Source organism: Augochlora pura, chromosome 1 (assembly GCF_028453695.1).
Source record: "Augochlora pura isolate Apur16 chromosome 1, APUR_v2.2.1, whole genome shotgun sequence".
Lineage (NCBI taxonomy): Eukaryota > Metazoa > Arthropoda > Insecta > Hymenoptera > Halictidae > Augochlora > Augochlora pura.
Genome location: NC_135772.1, coordinates 17483783 through 17508679, shown reverse-complemented (window position 1 = coordinate 17508679; position 24897 = coordinate 17483783). Strand labels below are relative to the sequence as shown.

Here is a 24897-nt window from a genome sequence, read left to right as displayed (position 1 = left end):
TGACACACGGTTTCCGCTCACGGCTCGTTTCGCGCCTCGCCCGAGATCGATCCTTTCCGCGAACCTCTCCTTCGAGAAAATGTTGACCTTGGGATCCTTGAGACACCAGTTCTCGCGCCGCGACGACGACTTTTCCTAGTTACGCGGTCGCTATCAATAGAGGCGACGATTATCTACCGCAGGTGTATCGGGAGTCGCCGGCAATTGTTTACCAGTTAAATTCCATCGTAGAAAGTTTCGAAATGCCGGCGATCCGACGGCGATCCCATTGACAAAGTAGGGGAGAAACTTCTGCCGGCGTGTAGGTGCGCTACGCGGTGGGTGCACGCGGCGCCGATCACCGATCGCGCGGCGGACCAGCGGGACCAGCGAAAACGGCACCGCGGCAGAATGCAGCGCGCGCGCGAGCATACACGCGAGAGAGTCAGGTGACGCGTGTTAATGGATTGCGCAAGCAGCCGAGCGGTTGCGCGTCGATACCGGACGGACTTGCACGCTCCTAATGCGCTCGATGCCATGGGCGGCGAGAGCGGGTTGGGCGCGGGGACGCCTTGCCGGTGTACACTTCTTCTAACTTGACCTCGTTAACGGACCGCGGGCAGGAGATACCTGCGAGAGGACGGTGTCGGGTGTCGGTAAATCGCGGGAAATTCCCGGAAATATACGGTTACCGCTGGAGACTTCGAATATTCCTTTTCTCGAGCATGGAGGAACATAGGGGTAGCCATAGGTCGCGAAACGAATTATCGAGCGGCAAAAGTTGCCGCGGACCAAACTTTCTCGAGACCCGACAGCGGCCGGTTATCGATGAATACCCCGATCTTGAAATGGGGTTTATTTTATACTGTAATACAGTCGGTCCCGAAAGAGATACCGCTAGGGAGGCTCTATCCCGGGGTAGGCGGCCATATTCGCCGGCGGTATCGGGAACTTTTATAGCCCGGTTGATCCTTGCGCGCTCGAAAACCTTCGCCGACGAATCGCGGTGATTTCTTTACGAGATCCGGCGGCGCCGGTCGATCGCGTACCGATAAGAATTCCCGGCCGGCTGAAATAACACGTTGACGTATTCGTGTCAGTTCCCTTGGCCAGGCCTTGGGTAGACAATCGTCTTCGGTATAACTGTCCGTTTAAAAATACGCGACGTTTGCAATAATGTATACCTTACGTGACCTATCTCGTCGGCCGTGCTCGGTTCGGTTCGGTTCGGCGCGGCGACGATGCGGGGACGAGCGCGCGACGGCGCGCGGGACACGTCGCCGGACAAATCAAACACAACCGGAGTGCAAAAGAACTCAAGGACTACGGTTTTCTTTTGCATATTCCGCGCGGCGCGGCGATCTTCGCTATGAATATCGATACCGGTTGCGCAACCCGTTGCCTGCCGTATTACTTTGCTCGCTAAATTGTTTACCTACGATGTTATTTTTTTCTCTTTTTTTTTTTTATTTCGAGGAAACCGCGCGGTTCTTGATTTCGCTCGCGGATGCACGGAAAAATGGATCGCTCGGTCGCCCTCTGAATATCCGCGCGCAACTCTTCGCGGTACCGTTAACAACGGCACGCGTCCCGGCTACGACGAAATATCACGCGATAAATCAGCAGAACAATGAGTGTGTACAGAAGCGAAACGAGTCGATGCTCGATCGGTAACGTTCCGCGCTCTGGAACGCGTACTATGCATACGCGGCGCGCAACGTGCTCGAAAATACGATTCTCGATCCGCTGAATTACGGTGATAAATGACACGCGAACGTCGCTCGATGCTTTGGAAAAATTTCCTTTCGCGTCGCGGGACATTAGGAAACCCGACTGGCGGAGAACAATAGAAGATTAGGAGACGACGTTAACGTATTCGAAGAGATAACTCCTGAACGAACGTCACAGTAAGCGATTATTATTCCAGGAAAAATATTTCTCCGTTTCGGAATATTAAAAAGCACCTGATACTTGAATATAGCAAATGTAACAATGGCAGAAGGAAATTGTTAATTATTTGATAATTATTGTAACGATGACTCATAGACGAATGTGTACGCGAACTGTCGATACTAGCGACCAAGTGACCAATTACGTCCACGTACAGTTCTTGCGCATTTGTGAACACCTTGCACCGGCAAGGAAAAGAACATTGAAAAGGAATGGTTAATTATTTGATAATCGCCGAGGCGATAAGTCGTGGACACGGGCGTCGGTCGCCAACTACTCGACGCCGGTGTCACCGTGTTTGCGCATTCGTGGCCGCCACGCAATGGCGACTGCGCGGACCCTGACCGATTGATTTATAGATTCCTCGGATCGATTATCCGCCGATAACCATGGCGGGACAGGGAACTATATCGGAACAAGATTGCTTGTCATGTCAAACTGCAGAACTAATTAGACGAACAGTTTCCGATCTGTCCCAGGCAACTTCATTTCTCGCGTCTAAGCGGCGCGTTTTGCAACTAAAGGCAAATCGTTTACGTTGATACAACCTTTTTATTCTTCCGTTGCAACGGTGCGCGCCGGTCGCGTGTATTTATGCGCGCGCGCCTAATTACGCAGGAGGCACGATACCATCGTGGACGTAATCGGATATAGGCGTGAAAAGCCGCGTCTTCGAGAACATTGAAATTATAATTCGCTGCCGGCAATAAAGATGAGCCATCCGATGGCTCGTACACAGAGCTGCGGCAGGACACATGCTCGCGTAAAACGATTAGTCATCGGTATAATGCGCGGGTCTCCGTTGCATCTCCGTATGACTAAACCTTCGGTATAGTTGGTTTCGCAATTATGACGCTGTTTGCCGAAGGAATCGAGCGTGTCCGGGGTTTTCCTTTAAAATTAACGCGCGGTAAACGCGTTTAATCGGCGGGCCCCTCGGCTTCGTGGCTTCCTACGAAAATCAAACGAACCTTAACGAGGATTAGCTCGCCGACGCGCGCCTCCACGGAGATCCGGAGCGTTGCTAAATAAGTTCTCCATTATTCTCCGTCTTGGTGGAGCTTCTTTCGAACTTCTATCGTCGACGGAATCTTTTAAATTCAACGTCGGCACTAATTAATATTGATAACGAAACGATTAATTGTTCAATTGATGGAACAGGGCGATGCTAGGAGTACCTAATTGAAAATTATCGTTCGTTGGCTGTTAATTCTTTAAGACATTGTTCCTAGTTGAATGCAGAAGGTCATGAGAGGAGAGGGGGGAGACTAGAGAGTAACCATGTTATTTCAGGCGTTGTGTAAGTTACACAATGGCTTTTTTGTTGGATTCGTTGAAAAGTGAAAAATAATTTTTTAAGAGTATTATTTTTTATTTTACTTTTCAATTTATTTAAAGTTAAAATATGGAGATACTATTCTCAGATACCATAGAGATAATTAAATCATCTACGATGACATGGTAACTAAATTGTAAAAATCTAATGATAGAAATTTAAAATGTCGTACCGTTTTCATTATTTTTTTATAATAAATATTTGTCACCCAGAATAAATATTTCCAACGTTCTCAAGCTATTGGGGCAGACTGGAATCGGCGTGAAACATTTGTTTACGTAACTCGATAAAAAAATAATGATACAAATCGAAAACCAGTGTAAAAAAAATAAAGGGCTAATGGCTTTCATAAAAATAAAAATGTATATTTTTAGGGTTGTCGAATTCGAGCAACGTTTACCCGAACGACCGGGGCAATTCATCACCGTCCCGCACGCCGACGGATAATCGAATTATTATCGATAACAAATAATTTTCCAATCGTCAGTCGCGTCCGCCGCTCGTTTCCGGTCGCCGTCGAATTTGCGGATTAAGTGAAATCCTCGAATTACGCAAATCGTCCGCGAAATAACGTTTTAATTGCTAACGCCGTTACAATACCTGGAACGGAATACGGTAGATTTTGCGGCTGCGGCGCCCAGTAGGCCTGACTGATCGCCGGATAATGACTCTTTGATCCGAAGCCGGGCCCGCTGTACTGTTTCCGGCTCTTCATCGCCATCGTCGCTCCTCCGGGGCACAACACGTGCACGCTACGGCGCGCGAAATTCGAACCGCGAGGCCGCGGCGGTCGCGTGCTTATCGATTCTCGCGTTATCGGACGCGTCTCGTTTACCGTCGCGACGACAAAATTGCACGGCGACCGCTGGCAAAAGAGCGTCGACTAGTCGATGTACCAAACGATCGTCTCGGCTCTCGCACTTTCCCGCATATTTTCCGGTAAACTATCTATCTCTATCTCTTTCTTTCTCTCTACTCCGAAAACACCGCACCAAAATCAAAAAACTCTCTGTTCGATCTCGCGTTTTTCTCAGCTGTACCTGCGGAATCGTCTTATGTAATCACATTATGCAACGGACGGAACAATCGCGGCAACAACAATTTGGAAACGATGTACCCTCTGATTGGTACCCGATCGGTCCGGCTGGTTCCATCGATCCCGCGGATCACCGATCCCATCGAGAGATCATCGCCGGCGAACGAACGACGGATCCACCGATCGCTGTTCTCGAAGCACTCGAAAATCGACGGAGGATCAAGCAGCCAGATAATTCGTCACCTTGGTCACAGCTGACGTAATAAAATGCGTGGGAGAACGCGAGCACCTCGTGGTCCCTTGGCGGAGAGAACCGTCGGTCACTGATCCAGTCACAGATCCACAAGATCCACCGATCAATCGGTCAGCACTGTGCCGAAGCGGCGCACGCACTTCACTCGCGCGGCGATCATGGAATGACTATGTACCTGGGAAGCGCACGCGCGTCACAAGCTACGATCGACGATCGTACGATCTTGACGTGTCGTGTCCTGTGTGTGTGTTTGTGTGCGGTGGTCGTGTGTCGCGTCGCGCCCTGTCGTCCGCGGGAAAAACACGCGACCGTCGGCGCTCTACCGGTCGCTGTGAACGAACGGCCAGGACCCAGTTCGTCGCTCGACACTCAACAAGTGAGAGAACCGGCGTCCGCCTCAAGCTACCACCGCCACTCGTCCGTCACTTCGTGCTTCTTCGTGCACTCACGACTATTCTCTCCTTCCCTTTCCCCGCGCCTCGTCTCGCCCGCACCGCCCCCCTCCTCTGTTTTCGTTCGAGTCAATCCGCTCCTCTCCTTCTTCTTCCTTCTTTCCCCCCCTTTTCCTCCCCCCTACCTATTGTCTCCGCTCTTCTCTTTCCTTCCTATTCTCCTTTTTTTCTTCTTCTTCTCGTCGATCTTCGCAACCTTCCCGTACTTCTCCCTTTTTCCTCCTCTTCCTCGGCCGCCAGACGTCGTTCAATTTCCGCTTATGAGTTTCGCGCGCGTACACACGTAACTTTCTAGTTTCGCTCTTAGCTGCCTCACCCCCGCGGCCCGAATCGCTCTTAACCACGGCCAATGAATTTATTCGGGGGATGGTGCATCGTTACCGTTTTAGGGGATGCCGGTGGTAGCGTTTATCGAGATAAGCGAGGTCAAGGTTCGACGAGAATTCTGGTTAGGATTTCTTTGGCTTTATTTAATTGTGAGTGTAGAATCGTGTTGCGAAATGTGTGGTTTAATGCAAATTAAACAGTCGTAATTAACAGTCGTGAATTAATAATACTCTCAATTATTAATCAAAAATTAATAATACTCGTAATTAATATTTGAAATAAAGTAAACCAAAAATTACACCCTCTCAATGATTTTCATTTGTTCGCGGTAAATTATTCACGTTCGGTTTATCCTTTCTTAGGTCAGGTGTCCTTTTAGCAACGATACAGGTCGTGAAAAACTTTTACTAATCGGAATGCAGCTCGCAGAATTTTGCCTCATCGTTTATTCGATGTATTATAAATAGAATATGACATACCTTTCTCTACATACCGCTGTAAATTCATTGCTAATAGGATTACCCTCCATTTACTGAAATTGTGATGTCTGAATTCACTGTCGTCCAAAAATGATTCATACCCAGCTAACCCGATCTAAGACAATTCATGGACAAATTGATTTACTGAGTGAATATTAATTGAGCCATTTATTCTGAAAGTGGCAAATCTGTTTGTTTTTAAGAGGTAGATTTTTGTGGGCTTTGCCTTTTAATTAATTTAAAAATATTGGTAACCAATAATAAATAGAATATGCTATATATAGAATTATTGCTAAATTATTACTATAGACTTATTACTATTAATCACTGAATTATATATTATCATTATAAATTCACTACTACCAACTACTGAATTACATATAACGTAAAAATGCAACTATAGTGATAACCAGCTCGACGCTTCTCGAAGCTTCTCGTCACTCGCATTTCCAATAATAACGCGATAAGCCACTAATGCCATTCCCTTTTTTACAAACAAATTTCTGTTACGTAATAGTATACTTCTTCCGCGCGACGATCGCAAAAGTGTAAAAAGCAACAGCAAAACTGCTCCATTATCCGGAACTTTATGTTTTCGTAATTAGTGCCAGGTGATTAATTATCAGCGGACTCGTAGAGAGTTCCAAGATAGATCCGCGAAAGATCGGATGACCAAAGAAATTAGACCGATAATTAAAGCTTAATTGGAAGAATCAGGAGATCCCCGTTAGAGACGCTCGATTCTGAATCGCTTATATCGAATTGCTGTCTCGAGTTACGCGGCCGAGCATGATCCACGGAGATCGACGCGATCAGAGGCCAAGATATCGACACGGCCCACCCATACGGTACACGCGACACATTGTAGAACACCGTCCATTATACCGGATCAGGCATCGTCCCTCGGCTTGTAAAACAGAAAGGATAGTTGGGAGAGAGGCGACACGATTATTGGGGCCACTTGGTTTAATTTTATATTTATTAATTGTTAATTACTATAGAAATCGCCGAGAGGTTTAAACAATTATATTAGCTTTTCTATAATTGCTCGTTTTTGTTTATAAGTCGAGTAATAAATTTCTGTAACAATAGTACCATTAATTGCGCTATTTATATTTAATATGTCTGCTATATATTTATTATATTTATTACACTATAACTCACCTTCTCTTTTTACTTTTTCCATTGTATCATTATATATACAGTATAGTACAGTTATTATATATATTATGTATACAGTAATTTCTCTGCAACTAATTGCTAATTTATAAACAAAAATGGACAATTTAGAAAAAGAAAATACGATTACTAGAACCTCGCGACTCATTTCTATATTTATCGATTGTCAACGACTATAAAAATGAGCCGTGAAAGGCTCAATTAAAAAGAGCTCACTGCATCAATAAAACACCCGTTCGCTCCTCAAGAACAATTTTCGCGATTTCCGCGAGAGCCGACGAATTACGCCGGTCGGCCTCGAGAAATATACCCGCTCGCGAATAGATTTATTTCGGCGTTAACTCCGACGCGACAGCGGCGCGCGCGCGCTCCCGCTCGCTCGCTAATCGTGTAAACGGATAATTTATTCAACGGAGTAAATATCAGGTGCACGATAGTCCATACCGACCGTAGGTTTACATAACCGTCGACGAAAAAAAAAAAAAGAGAAAAACCGTCGAAATGTTGCGACATTGTTTTTTCCTTTTTTATTCTCTTTTTATTTTTTTCGTACGACAATCGCCGCGCGCGGTCCTTCCCGGCGCGGCGGACAAATAATTTCGACTGTATTTTGACAATCGTAATTGAATTAAAAGCGATACGCTTTAGCGTTGATAGACGGCGAGAGGTAATTAATATTTGCAGATGCGCGGAATGGAAAATGTCCACGCAGCCGCGCTCGCGCGCGTACGCGCGGCCAGAAATGTAAATGCGCTTGTTTACGAGGAAGGTCCGTGTGCCAACAGAGAGACACCGAACCGATGAGTCACGAGCACCGTTGATTATCAACTCGTAGGCATTTACTTGGCCCCGAGGCTCCTCGCTCCGACAATCACGGGAGCGAGCGAGCGCGCGCGCGCCCGCCATTGTTCTATTTGTTTCGTGTTTGTTCTGTCATCGGCGAGCCGAACGGGGAATGTTCTTGCGATTCTTTCGAGCGGCTCGCCAGCGCGCTTAAGAAGGAATCCACCGGTTCTGGAAACGGCAGGTTTTATCATTATTGCGAGCGATACGCGACAAACCCATTATCGCTAACGACGTGTATTATTGCTAGAATCGCCTTGACGTTCAGGGATCGAGGGTACCACTTGAAATATTTTAACGACGCTATTTATTTCACCGTATCGCCGCTGCGCGCGGAATAAGATTTGCATTCGCGAACTGTCTCGCTGGTTAAGTATTAATTTAATCAGGCTAACATAAAACGAGTGTCCGCTTCACAGGAAAACACCGATAAATCGATCGGCGATCCACTTTTTACTAGGCATCAGTTACTTTCCGGACGAATGCTCTCGGATGAAAAATCCTCGAGTGCGACGCGTGCAGCTGTTCGCTAAATTGACGTTTATTAAAAAATCGGACGATCTTTCAGTAAGATGAAAATGTTCCCTGTTGCGATACGGCAGAGACGCGAAGGATTTCGAAGCGGCTGAATGTGGGAGTGGATCGCGTTTCCGTCGATGACAACGGTGCCCGTGGTAAAACTGCAGCCTCGAGTAAACTGTCTTTGAAATATTCCGATCCCGCACACCAATTGGAGATTCAGACAATGACCGTTCTACTAACCCAGTGTATTGTTAGCAGCGTGTTTACAAAAGCCTCCTACTATAGTTCCAGATTCGAGCGTGTAACAAGGGGGGGTCGTCGGTGGAACTCGAAAGGAGAGTGGAGAACTCGGACTCTTGGGTCGGTGTATAGAAGAGGTCGATCGACGGGGGCCATCGAGGGTCATCGGTTTGCCATCGAAGTTTCATGGATATTTGTGGGCCGTGTACCTCTCGAGCGGCGCCGATGATGCATTATTTATACACGAGCCCGTCGCGGTATCGTCTGTACATCGTCATGAGCCCGGACGACGACGCATTATCGATGTAGATTCGGGCGACGTAGCCTCGGGTCTGCGGGGCCGTCGCGCAGATATCGCTCCTAGAAATTTTCATTTTTATCCGCCGGGCATCGTCGAATCGGCACGAATACGGTTCGACTGCTGTTGCGAGATACCGCGCGCGGTTCGCGAGAACGACGGGGAGAAGTCGCGGCGTCGTTGTAATAGACCGGCGGAGTCGCATTCTCGATAAAGATCAATCGATTTGTCTTGTTTATATGTTCGTGGTTTCTTGGGTGGAATAATGCTCGGATCTTTATCTTTCGTTGCGAGGGAAACGCTGTTTTGTAATTGCCTTTCTTTAGTCGTGCGAGCAGGTGGGATTTATGTATGTTTAGTAATGTTTGTTGGGGGAGGAGACATTTTTTATCGTGGGAATGGTTTTTAGGAACTATCTTATATGTGGGTAAATTGTACTCAACTTTGTGCTCGGGTTTATCGATTGTTATGTAAGATATTGGAATGGAGCAAATTTTATGTAATAAGTGTATTTTTGCTCTATTTGATATAATTTTTTACAAATTTTTGGTCACTTGCTAGAGGAAGAAAAAAATTATATTCTGCGACTGTTTTTTTTTTGGAAACAACTACCATCCATATAAAGAGTTTTAACTTCGTATTTGATTTAATCGACTCACGCGCATGAGATTCGAATAAATTAAATAACAAATAATAACTGCACCCCGTCAATGCTTAATAGAATTTTTCCCAAATTTTAAGTTACTCTTTAACAATAGAAAAAATGACTTCCTTGGACTCGCTTCCTAACTATCGTTCCTGACAAAGTTCGGTAAGGTTAGACTGGCACGACGTCGCCGGAAACAACGAAATCAATGCAAATTCCACAGAGACTAGAATCCGGGTTAAATCTCGGTCTTCGAACGACTGCGAACCGTCGGTCCACATCTATTGCCTTATGTCGAATTCACATACAGGTGGGGTCAGGAGGTGGGGGGAGGCAGGGGTCTTAATTCCGACGCTGGTCGCAAGCTTGATTCGAATGTGACACCGACGTTGGCCCCATTTGAAACGTCCACACATGGTAATTCTATGGTCAACATTTGGTTTTGGACCTTGTTAACTGTCTACACAGTGTCGTATTCACAGGTGGTACGTCGCAGCGAGAACGTCGTCGTCGTTGACAACTTCCACCCGCTTGAGTATACGAATACACGAGCCATTTGTAGATTCCCCTAATATCGAATGGAGCGTTTATCGATTCGCCCGTAAAAATAGAAAACGGAGGTCTCGACGTCTTAGAACGCTATCAGACTATAGTATCTAGCCCCGAGGAATGAATAACAAATTCACCGGAGCACAAACCTCGCCCCCGAAATTTTTACAGAACTTCCGATGTGAATGTTAGATCGTTTGGATCGAGCGACGACGATTTAATTTAATTATAATTCATTTAAATTAATTATAATTTATGTAACCCTTTATATATGACTATAGGTGCTCTCAGTGTTACAAACGCAAAATTTGTAAGCGACTATAGGTGCTCTTAGTGTTACAACCGCAAATTTCCTAAGCGCCTATAGGTGGCCATAGTAGCCAAGGGGTTGAAAAATAAAATATTTCACACTTAAAGGGTTAATATCTCGGAGCAATATTAGCGCTCCGAATTATCCGAGGCGCCTCAGATTCTCAGGAATCTCGAATCTCGTAGTCTCAGGCGACCATAACTGCCCAATCACCTATAGGCGGCCACGCTATTCAAATTGTTAAATAAAACAATAGGACGAGAGCGTCGAATTTCCGTCGCGGCGGACCGGAACTTTTCGGATGCGCCGCGCATGCAACGTGATTTGACGAACGGTAATGGAATGCATAGATTCCGGCCGGCGATTATTGACGCAACGATGAACCACCGATAAGCAATGACTCAAGCGTAGATGTCCCGCGTGGAAGGAAGACAACGAAGCGCCCGGGAGACGTTACATTATTCATGACGCATTTGCTTTCTAAGGAGGTATCTTTTCAGGGGACTTTTTACCATTGAAATTGCACGGTGTTCGTTGAGTAGAAACGGTAATAACCTTTTAGAAAGATCTTATCAAGCGTTGCATCTGCCGTCGAGCACGCTCGGATATTCTTCGTGTGGGCCAACGCCGCGGATGAATTCGTTCCGAAACACGGTGCTACTGTTGTTGTTCCATGATTATTATATGTTACTGGACCACGGATCTCTTAGGTTTACTGGAAAATTATGTCCGATAATGTTATTTTATTCGTGACATATAAATCTTTTAGCTTAGTAGCGTTTGGTTTCGTAAAATGGAAAATTATATTGTAGCCATTTATATAATTTTGAATTCATTATTGTTGCCACTTTTACTTAATTTTGAATTGATTTACTTTACTCGGTTTTCGTATTTTTTAAAATTAATTTTCTTCACAATTTGATAATGTATAATGTAGTATAACTAGTATAATAATTCTTGGACGTACAGTCTTTACGCGACAAGATGATTTGACAATTTTTATTTTCCACAATGATTACTATAACACTATAGAGTTATACCACTTTCTTAAAATAGTTATACCACTTCCTATTAACAATTAACCATTCCCTTTTAACAGTAAACTACTTCCTTAACACCCTCTCTTACACATTAATTTTGTACAATCATCACTTTAAATCGAAACAAGAAGTCAACAGTTAATACAGCTGCAAAAGGTGCCATTTTCACCCAAAATTAATTCGCACGCCGCAGCGACCGTAATCACGAAATGTAGGTAAAAGATGGCGACCGCTGGCGTCGAGCGGAACGCGAGCAGGCCTGGTCGCCGTGACCTTGTGTATCCCGAACGCGATAAATTCGTTTCGTGCCTCCCGGGTTGTGCTTTTCGGCTAATTGGCGCAATTAATGGGCACGGTCGAGTGATTCGATTTGATGGCTTAATGCGCCCGATCGCCGACTCTTCCGCGGGAGCATTGTATTTAACAGAATTTCCTCGCTAACGATCCGGGGCCCCGGCCAGAGTAAACCGATCTGTCGGCGGCACCGCGCGCGCTGCCTTCATTTTCGCGGCGTGTCCTCCTACCCTCCTCCCACCCTCCCGCGCACCCCCGCGCGCGCCCGCATTTTGGCCGAGTTTTCTCTTATTAAATCTTTGCTTATATTGTTGCACGACAGAATTCCTGGATGAAGATCGCGGTTCCCGTGCCAACTGTTACATTAATCCACGGCCCACGCCCGCGGGTGTTATTTAGAACTTCGGTACGTCCGTCATTAGGCTCCATCGGGACGCCATCGTCGTCTCCGATCAAACAGTGAGTTGTCTCGTTGATACGCGATTTCACCGGCGAGTAATAGGACAGTGTTTAACCTCCTTGCCGTAATTTAACGAGTCAGACTCGTGATATGAAGATTTATAATAATAAGCATTTATGTTACGAATATTTATCCGTTTCTTCAAGTAGAAATTTTATTCTCTCATCACCAATATTTAAACATTTGAGTGGATGTAAGGACACAATATAAAATTCCTTTTTCTTCTGAAAAATTAGCGCGATCGAAAAAATTCTGGTTATAGTAATTGTAAAGAAAGTGGTATGGCAAAGGGTTAAGTAATCGATTAACAAGATACCGAGGACATTGTTAGAAAAGTTTCCGAATTCTGATCGATTGAAGATCGAAGCTTTGTAGAACTTTCGATACTATTCGACGCGGCGCATCGAATAAATCGGAAACCGATCATTGCTACACTGTATCCATCGCTATCATGTTTACATACGATCCAGCTATCCCCTAAGATCCGTAACAAGAGTAAACGCCGCAACAGTGGACGTCGACGTCGGAGGGACGCTAATCCGGCGACAATAATTCTTAACCGGTCGCCGCGGCGTCGGACCCGCGATAATCCGGCGTGTTAATAAAGCGCGGTGACCAAATGTAGGTTGACAAGCGGGACCGTTCCGTATACTTGCGCAAACAGGCTTCGCACCGATAGAGCGAAATTTGGCGCGAGACCATCGCCGCGCGATAGATTCTCCACGCGGCGGCGACAGAGGGAGGGAGGGAGGGAACATTTTTCGCAGATATTTAGTGGTTCGACGATAGGTGATTTTATTATGCGGGTGGCGTTAAATACCGGCTATAACATAATGCGGGTTGCACGGCGGAGCAACAGTGTACGTGCTGCCCCGTCGGGTTTGTGCGATGTGTATAAATATTTGGCCCAGATCCAATCCCGCTCACCGTTCCCGCCTTAGCCATCGAGCCTTCTGCACGCACATCTGCTTTTCCTACGCCAAAGCCACTTGTAAAGATCGCGATGACGCGTCTTGTTTCTGTGCGCGCGCCCTCCTAGGCTGGAACACGACCAAAAAGAACGCGACGAAGAAGAAGAAGAAGAGGAAGAAAAAGAGAAAAGGAACGCTTGAACCAATCGCGCAGGCAGAGATCGATTAATTTCCACGATCAAACGCGCGGCTATCGGCCGAAGAATTCGAAGCAGACCGTGGACGATCCCTGCCCTGGAGTACCATAGTTCCTTGTGGATGAACAAGACCGTTGTAGCCAGCGTTTATTATGAAAATTCTCGGCGACGTTATAATAATTTATCGCCGCGGCAAATATCGTACGTAAAGCTGGTCAACGCCGCTATTGTAATTACTAATCCAATGAGAACTCGAGCCTGCGTTGATCAAACAGAAATTAATTTAGGCGAGTAATGATGTAGCCTTCGATCGAGCAATGTTTATTAAATTAATTGAATATTCGCGGCGATCGTCAACATCGATGTCAACTCGTTGAACGGCCGGGCGACGCGGAATGTTGAACGGGTCGTACGCCCTGTTTCACGCGACATACCGGCAGCAGTTCCCGTTTTCCGTTTAAAACTCCCACGATTAATAAAGTATTGTGTGTCCCCGGAGGGGGGGGGGGGGATTTAACCGGTTCTCCACCGGGCGTATATCGCGATGATTAGCGGGAGGATCCGCGCCGGCTCGTAATTAGACGCGGCGATAAATTGCCGAATCGGCAATCCGTGTCTTCGCATTAATTATCCGTAACTCGCGTAACTCGTTCCGCGCGCGCGCGCCCGCGCGCAGCCGATGGCCGGCCCTCCCGGAAAAATATTTTCGTATTTAAACGGACGGCGGGAGCCTGCCAATGATATTTGATACGCTGCCATAACCATATTATGTGCAGACCCGGGTATAAATATGGTATTTGCATCGAGCGTATTTTAATGGTGAGCACCGGCCCCCACCACCACCGGCGATACTTACTTTATTGTATCCCGTTAATTCGAAACTGCGAATCGCTGGGGTGGGATCAAAGGAAATAAAACAATGCGAATAATAGAACGCGGGACGGTCGTGTTGTCGTATCGACGCGCCTGCGAAATATCGATGCGCCACGCGAACACGATTTCGATCATTTCGCACTTCCTCTGTATGTGCCCAGCCAATTTTGAATAAATCTTTCGTCGATTCGAATTGTGATACGGTGCATGGAAATAGTTCTAATTATTGGTAACCCTTTTATAACAAGGTAGATGGGTTCGCAGAAAATCTCGTGTTTTTAATAAAAATATTGTTTTGTTTCATGTAATCAATTTAATATTTTTTGTATTTATATTTATGTGTATTTATATAAGATACACCATAATAGTCTTATAAGAGCTTGTGTTAAATTAGATAGCGTGATACATCATAACCTCGAAGTTATACCTCTGTTATACCTAATTATAAAACTTCGAAAGTATACCTATATTATACCTAATTAAAATACTTCGAAATTATACCTCTGTTATACCTAATTAAAACACTTCGGAACTATACCTACACATAATATACTTCGAAGTCACACCTACGAAAAGGAATGCAAACGCAGTAGCATATTGCAAATTGCGCCGTAAGAGAGCGAGGCGATAGGTTCGCGCAGAGTATCTTATGGTGTTCCGAGATCAATCGGTAGCCAGGCCTCGTACACACCACCCCGTGGATGTATCTGCCCGCGGTTTCTCGGTATTCCGTCTCGGAACGAATGCCGAACGCATTCGAATCGAACGCTGCGGTGCCGCGGCGAGCCACCGTAAGTCAGTAGAAGTCGCGGCGAGTCGTGCACGCTCGCCGGAAATCGTAGAAACGCGCCGTCGTGTATCGCTGTTAATGATGTTTAGAATTGTCGCGCGGGATCGGAAACGTGCATTACATACTTCCGTTCCGTGTCCACGTCCGTTTCGCCGCCCATAAAAACTCTGTTGCAACCGGTTCGATCGCGCGATTACCGCCGTTTCATTATTCAATCTCCGACTTAACCCTTTCGCTGCGAAGCGCGTTGCCGAGTAGTCGACACCGAGGCGCGGAATGCCGTGAAGTAGAAGGCGTTTCTTGCTCTTTAACCCTTTGCTGTCGGAGCCATTTTAACTGGAAATCCAAAATTATTCTTCAGACTTACGGAGCTTCCATTTTATATAATAACCTGCAGTATTTTATACATTATAAAATTGAATTTTATGACTTATGTAACAGATAATAGCTTTTAATGATTTTTTAAATATTAGCAAATTTGATGAAGATTTTTTTTAAACGTGGCATGATAATTTTTAGAGCCGTCTGACAATATTTATTATATTTAGTAATATCATTTTGCTTTCTAAAATACAAAAGTCTGTAATCATAATTTATTTTCTTAAATATTATAGTCAACTTGAAATAACCAATGAAAACTTCGAATCCGTTACGACCGGCAATTTATCATTTTTCAACTAACAGAAAAAATCTCGACGGCCGCGATATAATGCGCGCGATGCGTATATGTTGCACGCCGCGCCGAAGAATGCGTCGAATGTTTATTGTCAGTGATTGCCGGTATATCGAATAATAAAGGCGGCCGTCGTGTTGTGTGCACAGTTATTAAAACGACCGAATGGATTTTTGCGATCGAGGACGATAGCAACACGCGAAAGCTTTTAATCATGTTTTACAAATAACTGCGGAACAACAAACAGCGAAGCGATGGAAAGTAACTTATTTTCACGTTATTCCGCTTGTATCCCTTTACACGTGAAACGTTCTTATTCGATTAATCGTTAAACAGGATTTTTAGCGCGCGTCGAATTTAGCTCTGTCCCGTATTCGACAAATTTTCTCGTTCTGTCAAACAAGAAATCGTGATAAGTGAAAAAATATGAAGAAATTTCGTCATTGACGATTTCAGCGTCAAGTGATAGCTATAGATTAAATATGCTACAGTTTTTCCTTCGAAATTCACCTTGGCATTATTTTAAGTAATTTTGAAAAAATTGTAGGCATCTATTTATTAATTTAATAATTGTAGGTATATATTTAATAATTTAATAATTCTAGCTATATATCTAATAATTTAATAATTGCAAGTATAGTTTTTAACCTTTATAGTTTTTACCCTTAGATTTGTATCGACTATGTTTCTCGTACATTTTATTTCCGATCACTCGGTCGGCACAGATAAAGAAAATTTGGAAGTCAAGGATGGAATTCCAGTATCTCAGTAAATCAGTTAATTCCGCGGTGCTATTCGAGACCGAGACTGGATAGGCTCGCCGTGTAATCGCGTTCAAGTTTCTGAGACGGGCACGCACGGTTCCCATCCGGAGCGTAGATCTGTCGTTAACGAGACTTTATTCGCGGCGGTCGCGGGCCGCCCCGCTTGAATATGCATCGGGTAAGCACGGATTGTGGAAAAGTGGATCACAAGGATCAGACCGGGTAAATAGAACTAACTTTTGCAAGCTTGCCGTTATTCCAAATTGTTCCCGGCGAAGAAACGGACGTCGCCCATTGGACAGAGAAAGAGAGAGAAAGAGAGAGAAAGAGAGAAGTTCGCCCGCCGGAATATGGGACTTGGAAATGAACTTTCGTGCCATCCACGCCCATTACTTATTCGCATACATTAAACCCCCGCGGGCAGTTTTACATTTTGTTGTTCCGCGCTCGTTTAATTACCTGTTTCGCCTGTGCCGGCGACTAATTTTCTTCCGAAACTCGCGCGACGGTCCGTGACGTCGTCGGACGACGACGACGACGGGTCGAGTATTATCCGAGCCGTTGGAACTTTCGATGGCGCGGCCGAGGGCATCGCCTATGGAGATTCGGGTCACGGTAGACCCGAGAACGGACGCAGAAGGCTGGAATTAATTAACCGCGACGCGCGAATAAATTACGGGGTCCGTCGATGCGCCGATGCGGCGCGCGCGCGTTATCGGTGCACGGTTCGTTATACCTGCGCGTAGCGCTCGCCGCGTGGTTTTCGCTCGACGACGGATCAGGAAACTCGAAGGAGAACCGTCTCGTTCGCGGTCAGACCATCCTGCAAACCCGATAAGCCTTATCTTATCGAAGCCAGGAGATTTCGGGCCTATTATCCGTCGAACGGCCGCACACTTGCCAAGAATACCAACTCGACGCGTTATGTGCAACGTCGGGTGTGTAAATATACATTTTTATCAGCTTCCGAAATTCACTTCGTAATTTATTATTGCGCAATTTATTCGAACGAAAAGCCAATTTAACTATAAATCGACAAGAATTTCTCCGGCTTATAATATTTCCATTTTATACAACAAAGCGCATTTTATGCACGCATAAGTGATTCTTGTGATTCGTACTACCATAACATAACCTCAACAATTTTTAAAATGCATACTTCGTTAGTATAGAAATTATTTTGCAACGTGGCGGAACCATTTCGTGGTGACTCGGAGTCGCCACTCGAGCGCAAAGGGTTAAACGTTCATAACTCGAAAATTTATACCACCGGCTGGAAATTTTAATTTTAATTTTATAGAAATTCTCGGTGCCGCTTGACGTATTACCACGCCAAGGAAAACGTCACGGTATTAAAATATTTTATTCAATCGTATTAAAGCTGCAAAGCAAAGTCGTACAGAGGGGAATTGCTTTCTTTAAATCTTGATAAAACCGGAGCGTTACAGGTTCGCCAACGAGGATGAATTTCCAAATCCTAGGGAACGATTACGTGACCCGCGTCGCGATATCTCCGCGAGGAACAATTAAGAGGCAGGCGAAAGAGGAGGAGGGGGGTGGGGCGGAGGAGAGGGAACGGTCTGATAAATCATGAATGTATTTACGGTGCAAGGAGCGATAATGCAGTGGGAGGCGCGCATGATCTCGCGGCATCGGCATCGCCGGCAAGTGTCCCTCTTATACCTCCGAACCCCATCAATGAAACATGACTTGGCAAACACTTCGCTTAAAGTGAACATGCACTGACTTAAGGCAATTCCCCAGATCCCCGCCCTTTCGAAACGATTCCATTTCCTTTCGCCGGTGTCCCGGGCGTGCACCGAGGAAAATAGGAGATAGAGAACGCTGCCAAGCACGAATTGTACATATTTTTAGTCTACCTTTAAACCCTTAGCGGTCCTATGGCACCACTAAATTTTTCTGTCACCTTCTGAAATAATTGTTATAGCAACAAAGCTGAAGTTTAGAAAAATTATTAAACGCGAAACTGTTGGTACGAATCACAAGATTTAATTTGATATATGTAAGATGCATTTTGTCGCTTAAAATGGAAATACTGTACACCAGAAAAATTGTCTCAGATTTACAGCTAAAATGGCTTCGAGTGCAAAGGGTTAAGGATTCGATAAAATTCAAAATAAACTGAACCAAGCGGATGAAAAGCTCGAGAAATCTGCAAGGACCGCAAAGGGTTCATCTGCTGTCCGGTTGTCTAATAACTACCTTCCGTTATAGGAAGAAATAATTAGGGTTGGAGAACAACGTCGACGAGAGGACATCGCGAATCATCGGCTGAGACGATCGAGTAACAGCGCCAACGCGCTTTGTTATTAACAGCGGGGACCGCGTCTCGAGCCTCGCGAGAAGACGAGCCGTATTAGGCGTATTTCCATAATACTTAACCTCCCGGAATTCTGAATAATGCAATCCTCGGCGTTGCGCGAGAATGACGTAATTATGATTACCACGGCCGGGAGACGCGGGGTTTTAGACTGCACAATCTGTGGTAGTGCTCTCTCCCGGCCTTTGTTCGCCCCCGCCTCCCGAACGGCTGTCATTGTTTAAACATTTCCGCGGAGCGATTCGCAATTAATAATACCCGGGCGCTGCGGATGGTTCGCGAAATATTTAATTCGCGAGATTCTGCTGCTCCGTGCGCACGCGCGAGCGCGGGCAACGAAACTCGGTTGCGCGAACAGCGCGAGCGGATTTGTTTTCAACTTGTCGGAGTGAAGTCGGCAATGAATCACAGACCGGGCGAAAGTAATCGTCGGACAAAGCTGCGTGTTTCTTCCTGCGGGGCTTGAATTACGCGCGCGGAAGCCCGTCGGTTGATCGATAATTCGTGTTTATCCGTCGACCGGAGTTCATCGTCGGATGACGTAACCGAGCGGTGGTAGGGGGGGGGGGCAGGCAGAGGCAACGATCTCGAGAATGGATGGAACGTGGATGAAGCGTAACACGTGACCGAGTATGTCGTTACTTGGGAGGCAGGGGCGGTGTCAGTCAAAATAAACAGAATGTCACGGGTATAAATAAAGCTTTCACTTTCTTTGCCGGTGCCGAGGAGGCTTTTCTTACCGGGGATCGGAGACTACGCCCGGTCTCGGAGGCACTGACTTCGGCCTCTCTCTCTCTCTCTCTTTTTCCCTCTCTCTTTAGCTGTCTTTAGCTGTCTTTCACTTTTTTCTTTAGTTCTCTATCCTTTTTTCTCGTCAGCTTTCTCTGTCTATTTCTCTTCTTAGCTCTTTCTCTCTTTTTCTTTCTAGCTCTCTCTCTCTCTCTCTCTCTCTGTGTATTTTTTTCTAGCTCTGTCTCTTCTTCTCGCTAGTTCGCTATCTCTCTATCTATATCTCTTTTTATCTCTCTCTAGCGCTCTCTCTCTCTCTTTCTGTCTCTCGAGTCCTCCTTCTCCAGCTCTCACTCTCTCTCTCTCTCTCTCTCTCTACCTCTCCCTTTCTCTCTCTCTTGATCGACGTGCTTCCTGTCGGAACCGCCGCTAAAAGCGTCTGCCACCGTCATTAACGAACCGAGTAATTATAGGCAAAATGAATCGGGGAATCCGTCGCGTTTTCGAATGCCGGGTCGCTTCGCGGCGGCGTCATCGAAATATTTAGCTACCGAAAGGGAAAAGAACTCCCCGTGAAGCGGAATCTTGTTTATACTCCAATTAAATCCGACGCACGGATTTACTGAAATCGTTTCCAATAAACCGTCACTGTAAAATTCGATGAGAAGGAGATGCACTCGGAAAGTTTACGTAATTTGTTCGTAATGTAATGAGAATTCCTGTGAAGATTTATTGTAATAAATACCTTTAGATCAGGTAGTTTGTTGCTGTAGGATTCGATAGAAAAGAAAAGAATTGTGGAATAATTGAAGTGTGCTCTAATTAAGGGTTGCATTGTTATAACCTCTTTTGTTATTTTAACGAAGTACTTTGGAATTTGTAATTTGTGGATGAGATGTTAAATAATGAAATCTATTTGGACAGAAGGGGGAGAATTGTTTTAATTGTTAATTTTGAAGAGGCGAGAATCCTTTTGTTATGCAATGACAAAAAGGGGTGGTGATAGGATCGGAAATTAATTAGGGTAGTGTATAGAATCGTCCTAAAATAAATATTGTTAAAATAATTTCTATCTATAATTGTGGAAGCTTATTTAGCAATTTTTCTGATTAAAATTACCAAAAGAAATAATTCCCTATTACTACTTACTTTTATTCTACACAAATACCCCTACCATAACAATCGCAAATATTTTTACATTTCGAACGATTACTTAAAAAAAAAAGTCTCGCCCAATAAACACAAAAATTGGCAAAAGAACCGCCGATCATTGTCGAATTTCGACGAGCTTCTTTCGCCGGTAGGTGGTTACACGGTTGCACAACGTCGATTCGACAAACCGTTTTCACCCTCCGGCGTCACGTGTACCCTATTATAACCCCGTGATTTCGCGTCCGCGCTGGTAAAAAAAAAGAAGCCTAGGAAGCGAGATAAAAAAAGACGGAACGCGAACTCCCGGTCCAGCTGGACGGTTAGCACGTGACGGGTGTCGTTAATATTTCATTAGGATTCGTTTTTCGTCGTCGACGCCGATGCGCTGTCATTTTATTCCCGCTGGCGCGGACGGCGAACGGCGACCGCCCTTCCCCAAAATGCCAGTCGGATTTTCGGCGCGGTTCGAAAAGTTCTCCGTGTGTTATGGCTGTCTCCTGTATCGATCCCGTTCGCTGGTACCGCACTCGAGATTTCCGCGCCGTCGACATTTCGTGGAATATTAATCTCCGTAAACTCTTAACCGGAATATGTATATATATATGTATATAATATTCCGCGCAACCGTTCCGCAGTTGTTCAACGAGTGCTATGAAAATCGTCGCAACTGCTGACTGCTTTACCGACGTCCCATCGATTACTTAGCCAATTCGAGAATTGCTGAAGGGCTGTTAACCCTTTGCACTAAAAACTATTTAAATAGTAAATTTGAAATAATTTTCCTAGCTCGTTGTACTAACATTTTGTATGTAACAAAGAGTGCATTTTTATTCATAGGAAATTGATTCTTGTGTCTCTTATTATCAGTTTCGCTATTTAACAATTTTTTAAATGTTAAAAAATCGAACAAAAATTTTAAATCTTTTGTTACGTCTTTCTTTTGAACTTTGTTATAAAACTTATCTCGGGGCTATTATAACGGTGCCTCAGAGTCACCACTCGAGTGCAAAGGGTTAACAATTTTAAAATCGTTCGAAAGAACATTGAGAAAAAGTCCAAGCAAAATTATACAAAATTAAAAAGCAATGCGTTAAATAAAATATCATGGATCAGTGTTAATTATCGTGAAATAATTGTCCTAATAATTGCATCTGCCTCGTTCGTTTCGAGTTAAATCGAAATACAGTTCCGAAAGATTTCGACCAGTACGACAAGATTTATGGGGCAAGGAAGAAAAATGAAGCGGCCCGATGGATCCACGATCTCGTAGCCGCGCGCGCGGGCAATGATCTATTATCCGACGACTCCCGTTGATAACGCTGCGGGCAGATACGTCAATGGTAATGCGGCTTTAGTGTCCCAGAAAGTTGAGCCACGAAAATACATCGGATGTCGCGTCTATTTTTATACCGTCGTCCGTGCCACGGGGTTCTTTCACCGTTTCCGTTATTATCCATCCGATATTGTCCGAGCAACAGACAGAACACAACGTGCACAGTCCCGCCTATTGTTTCCATTCAGCGTCCCTAAAATTCGATCGTCTAGACCGCCGTTGCCTTTGACTGGCGTCTTTTTCGCCGTCGGTAATCCCGGCAGCCACTCAATTCAGCCAATTAATTAGCAGTCGATGAACAAGCTTTGAACTGCGTGCGCGCTGTCGCTGTCACACGGTGACGACGACGGAGACGCGGCGTCGAAGGGGTCGTGGGGGGTGGGGTGGTTTCTGTTCGCCTAATGTCTCAAAAGCTTTCGGAAACGCAAAGGCCGCGCGCGGCTGGGGCTTCGCGACGATCTCCCTTTCGGGCTCGTCGTCGCGTGTTCGAATAAACGTAATTTCCGAATAAAGCCGTTCGGAAATTCCTGGTCGGACTCGCGGTCGACCGGCGTGTTTTTACGGTTTTTAAAATGGACCGCGCGCGCGCGCTTGAAAATCAAAACCGGAGAGAAGTCGGCCCGATGCTTGCTCGAATTTTTACTCACCGCTTCTATTTTCGCTGTCCGCCGGCTTCATTTGGATCGGATGCCGCATCTGGAACAAAAAGAGGACGATTTTATTATTAATCTACGCTTCCGTTAACGTCGGGTAATGCATGTATCTATGTATCTATGTAACTATGTATCTATGTATCTATGTATATATGTATCTATGTATCAATGTATCTATGTATCTATGTATCAATGTATCTATGTATCTATGTATCCATGAGCGCGACTATGCGCGCGTACGTCTGGAGACGTTAAATTTCGCGCAGGAAAGGACAGTTTATTATTAACGTCGTAAGGGTGTCCGCGTTAAAGTCGTTCCGGAACGGGCATGTAAAATTCGTCCGCGGCGCCATCGGGACATCCTGAAATATGCAACGACCGACGGGTTCTACACCACTCGTAGTTACGGGCTCGTTTCCGCGTCGGTTGCGTGTTGCGAACACCGCCTAGTTTTATCACGGTGAGATTTCTTCGCGTGGATCGCGTTCGCCTCGAATTCGATTTCATTTCGCCTTGGAAAATCGACTGCTCCATAATACACGGGGGCCGAAACGCGGACGCCTGGCTCCAACGTCCGCGCGTTCCCGTCGTTAAACGAAATTGGTAATCTCTGAGGGAGAGGGAGAGGGAGAGGGAGAGGGGCCGATGAGACCTGTTAATTTTTCCGAATCGCGCGCAAATAGAGGAGCGCTCCGCTTGCGAGCCGGTTCAACCCGACCGAATCGATATATCGGGAAGGGGGGGCGGTTCGACTTCTCGGGGACCACTGTGTACAAAATCATGGGAATCGGGCGCAATATAAAGGTACCATGCAGAAACCACTAAACCCAAACGCAGGGGTCGCGTTTAGCATAGATATGAATTTCATACTGGCTCGCGCCACGATACCAGAAATTCCTTCGCGTCTGGAAGATCGAGAAGATTCGCAAATAGAATATCTTCAACTTCCGCTCCTGAATATTATACGCTCCTAAGCGAGCGCATCGCCCGGCTCTCTATCCTTCCCCCCCTTCCCTCGACTCTCCTCTACGTTGCTACAACGAAAAGCTACTTTCCCCGGCCAATGAGAAACAAGAAAACGTTCGGCTGAATTTTTCAAATTGTCCACCGTAGATTGCATTCAAATTCGGTTTATAAGAGTCTTTCACTGATATGTTACAGGTGGCGAGTTTCATTAAAATAGTAGCTTCTATTGGGTCGTATTTAATATACTTTATAATATTGTAGTGTTTGATATATTTTATAATGAGTATTTTTAAAAAAGGATGATCGCTTGATTTCGATTAATGGATTTCATTAATATATGGTAGTAAATATGGATCTTTAAATAATTAGAAAATTATTATTCAAAAGACTAAACAAATCCACGTTTTTAAATAGCTGACTATGCACTAACATACTTCCCAGAGAACATTACTTACAACAGAAAGAAATACTGTAATATTATTAATAAATAAAATACCATGTATAATAAACAAAAATACCTAAATAAATGATTTTCAGTTAAGCCACGATTTTCGCTTCTACGCGACGCTAGCGCTAAATTGACGCTTGCCGGCTCTTAAATAGTATATCTGCGGTAAGAGCGCGACATTTGCTTGGCAAAAATATTTGCTTATGAAAAATATATGCTTTTCGATTCTTCGCGGATGAACGACGCACGCTATTGGACGGGGAATGAATGTATTATATAATCCGCGAGATCGCTTGTACGAGATTAATTTCCTCTAGGATATTAACGCGACGGATTTTCGCCGCGAGGGATCGAGTCGGTGATTTAGGGGGGCAGCCTGAATTCAGGCTATCAGGCAGCTATCCAAGCAACACAGCCGCTCGCACTATTTATTACCTCGGGAAAAAAAGGTCTTCATGGTGAATTTACGCTCGCGCGAAACACAAGCTCGTGAATGCGATGAGCTTTATATAGACGTTTGCATTTTTTCAATAAACCGCTGCACACCCGCCCGCCTAATAATCTCTGTCCGCGTTCGCTCGAACCTCATCGCGAATGGTAGTTTATACGGAGCTATTTAAAACATTTATTCCGGCGATTATGAGCTTCGTAACGCAAATATTAGCACTCGATGTTTGGATCTTTGCTGTGAAACATGGTCCTCGCACTTTTTCGAAGATTCGTTTGCATTTTAATCCTTTGCGATTGAAGCAATTTTTACTGCGAATTTGAAATCATTTTTCTGGTGTACAGTATTTCTTTTTTAAGCGACGAAGAGCATTTTATATGCAAATATAAAAATTTCTATACCAAATTAATTCTTGCGATTCATACC

General features: G+C 45.1%; 1 protein-coding gene across 11 annotated transcripts in view; it reads right to left on the bottom strand.

Annotated features, from left to right (window-relative positions):
- LOC144471129 (CUGBP Elav-like family member 1-A) overlaps window positions 1-24897 on the bottom strand; it is a 359655-nt gene that overhangs the window by 49476 nt on the left and 285282 nt on the right. For all 11 annotated transcript variants that reach the window (XM_078182896.1, XM_078182905.1, XM_078182914.1 and 8 more), the window contains one exon: window positions 22604-22652. In XM_078182896.1, coding sequence (XP_078039022.1) covers window positions 22604-22652 — 49 coding nt within the window. The remainder of the gene's footprint in view (window positions 1-22603; window positions 22653-24897) is intronic.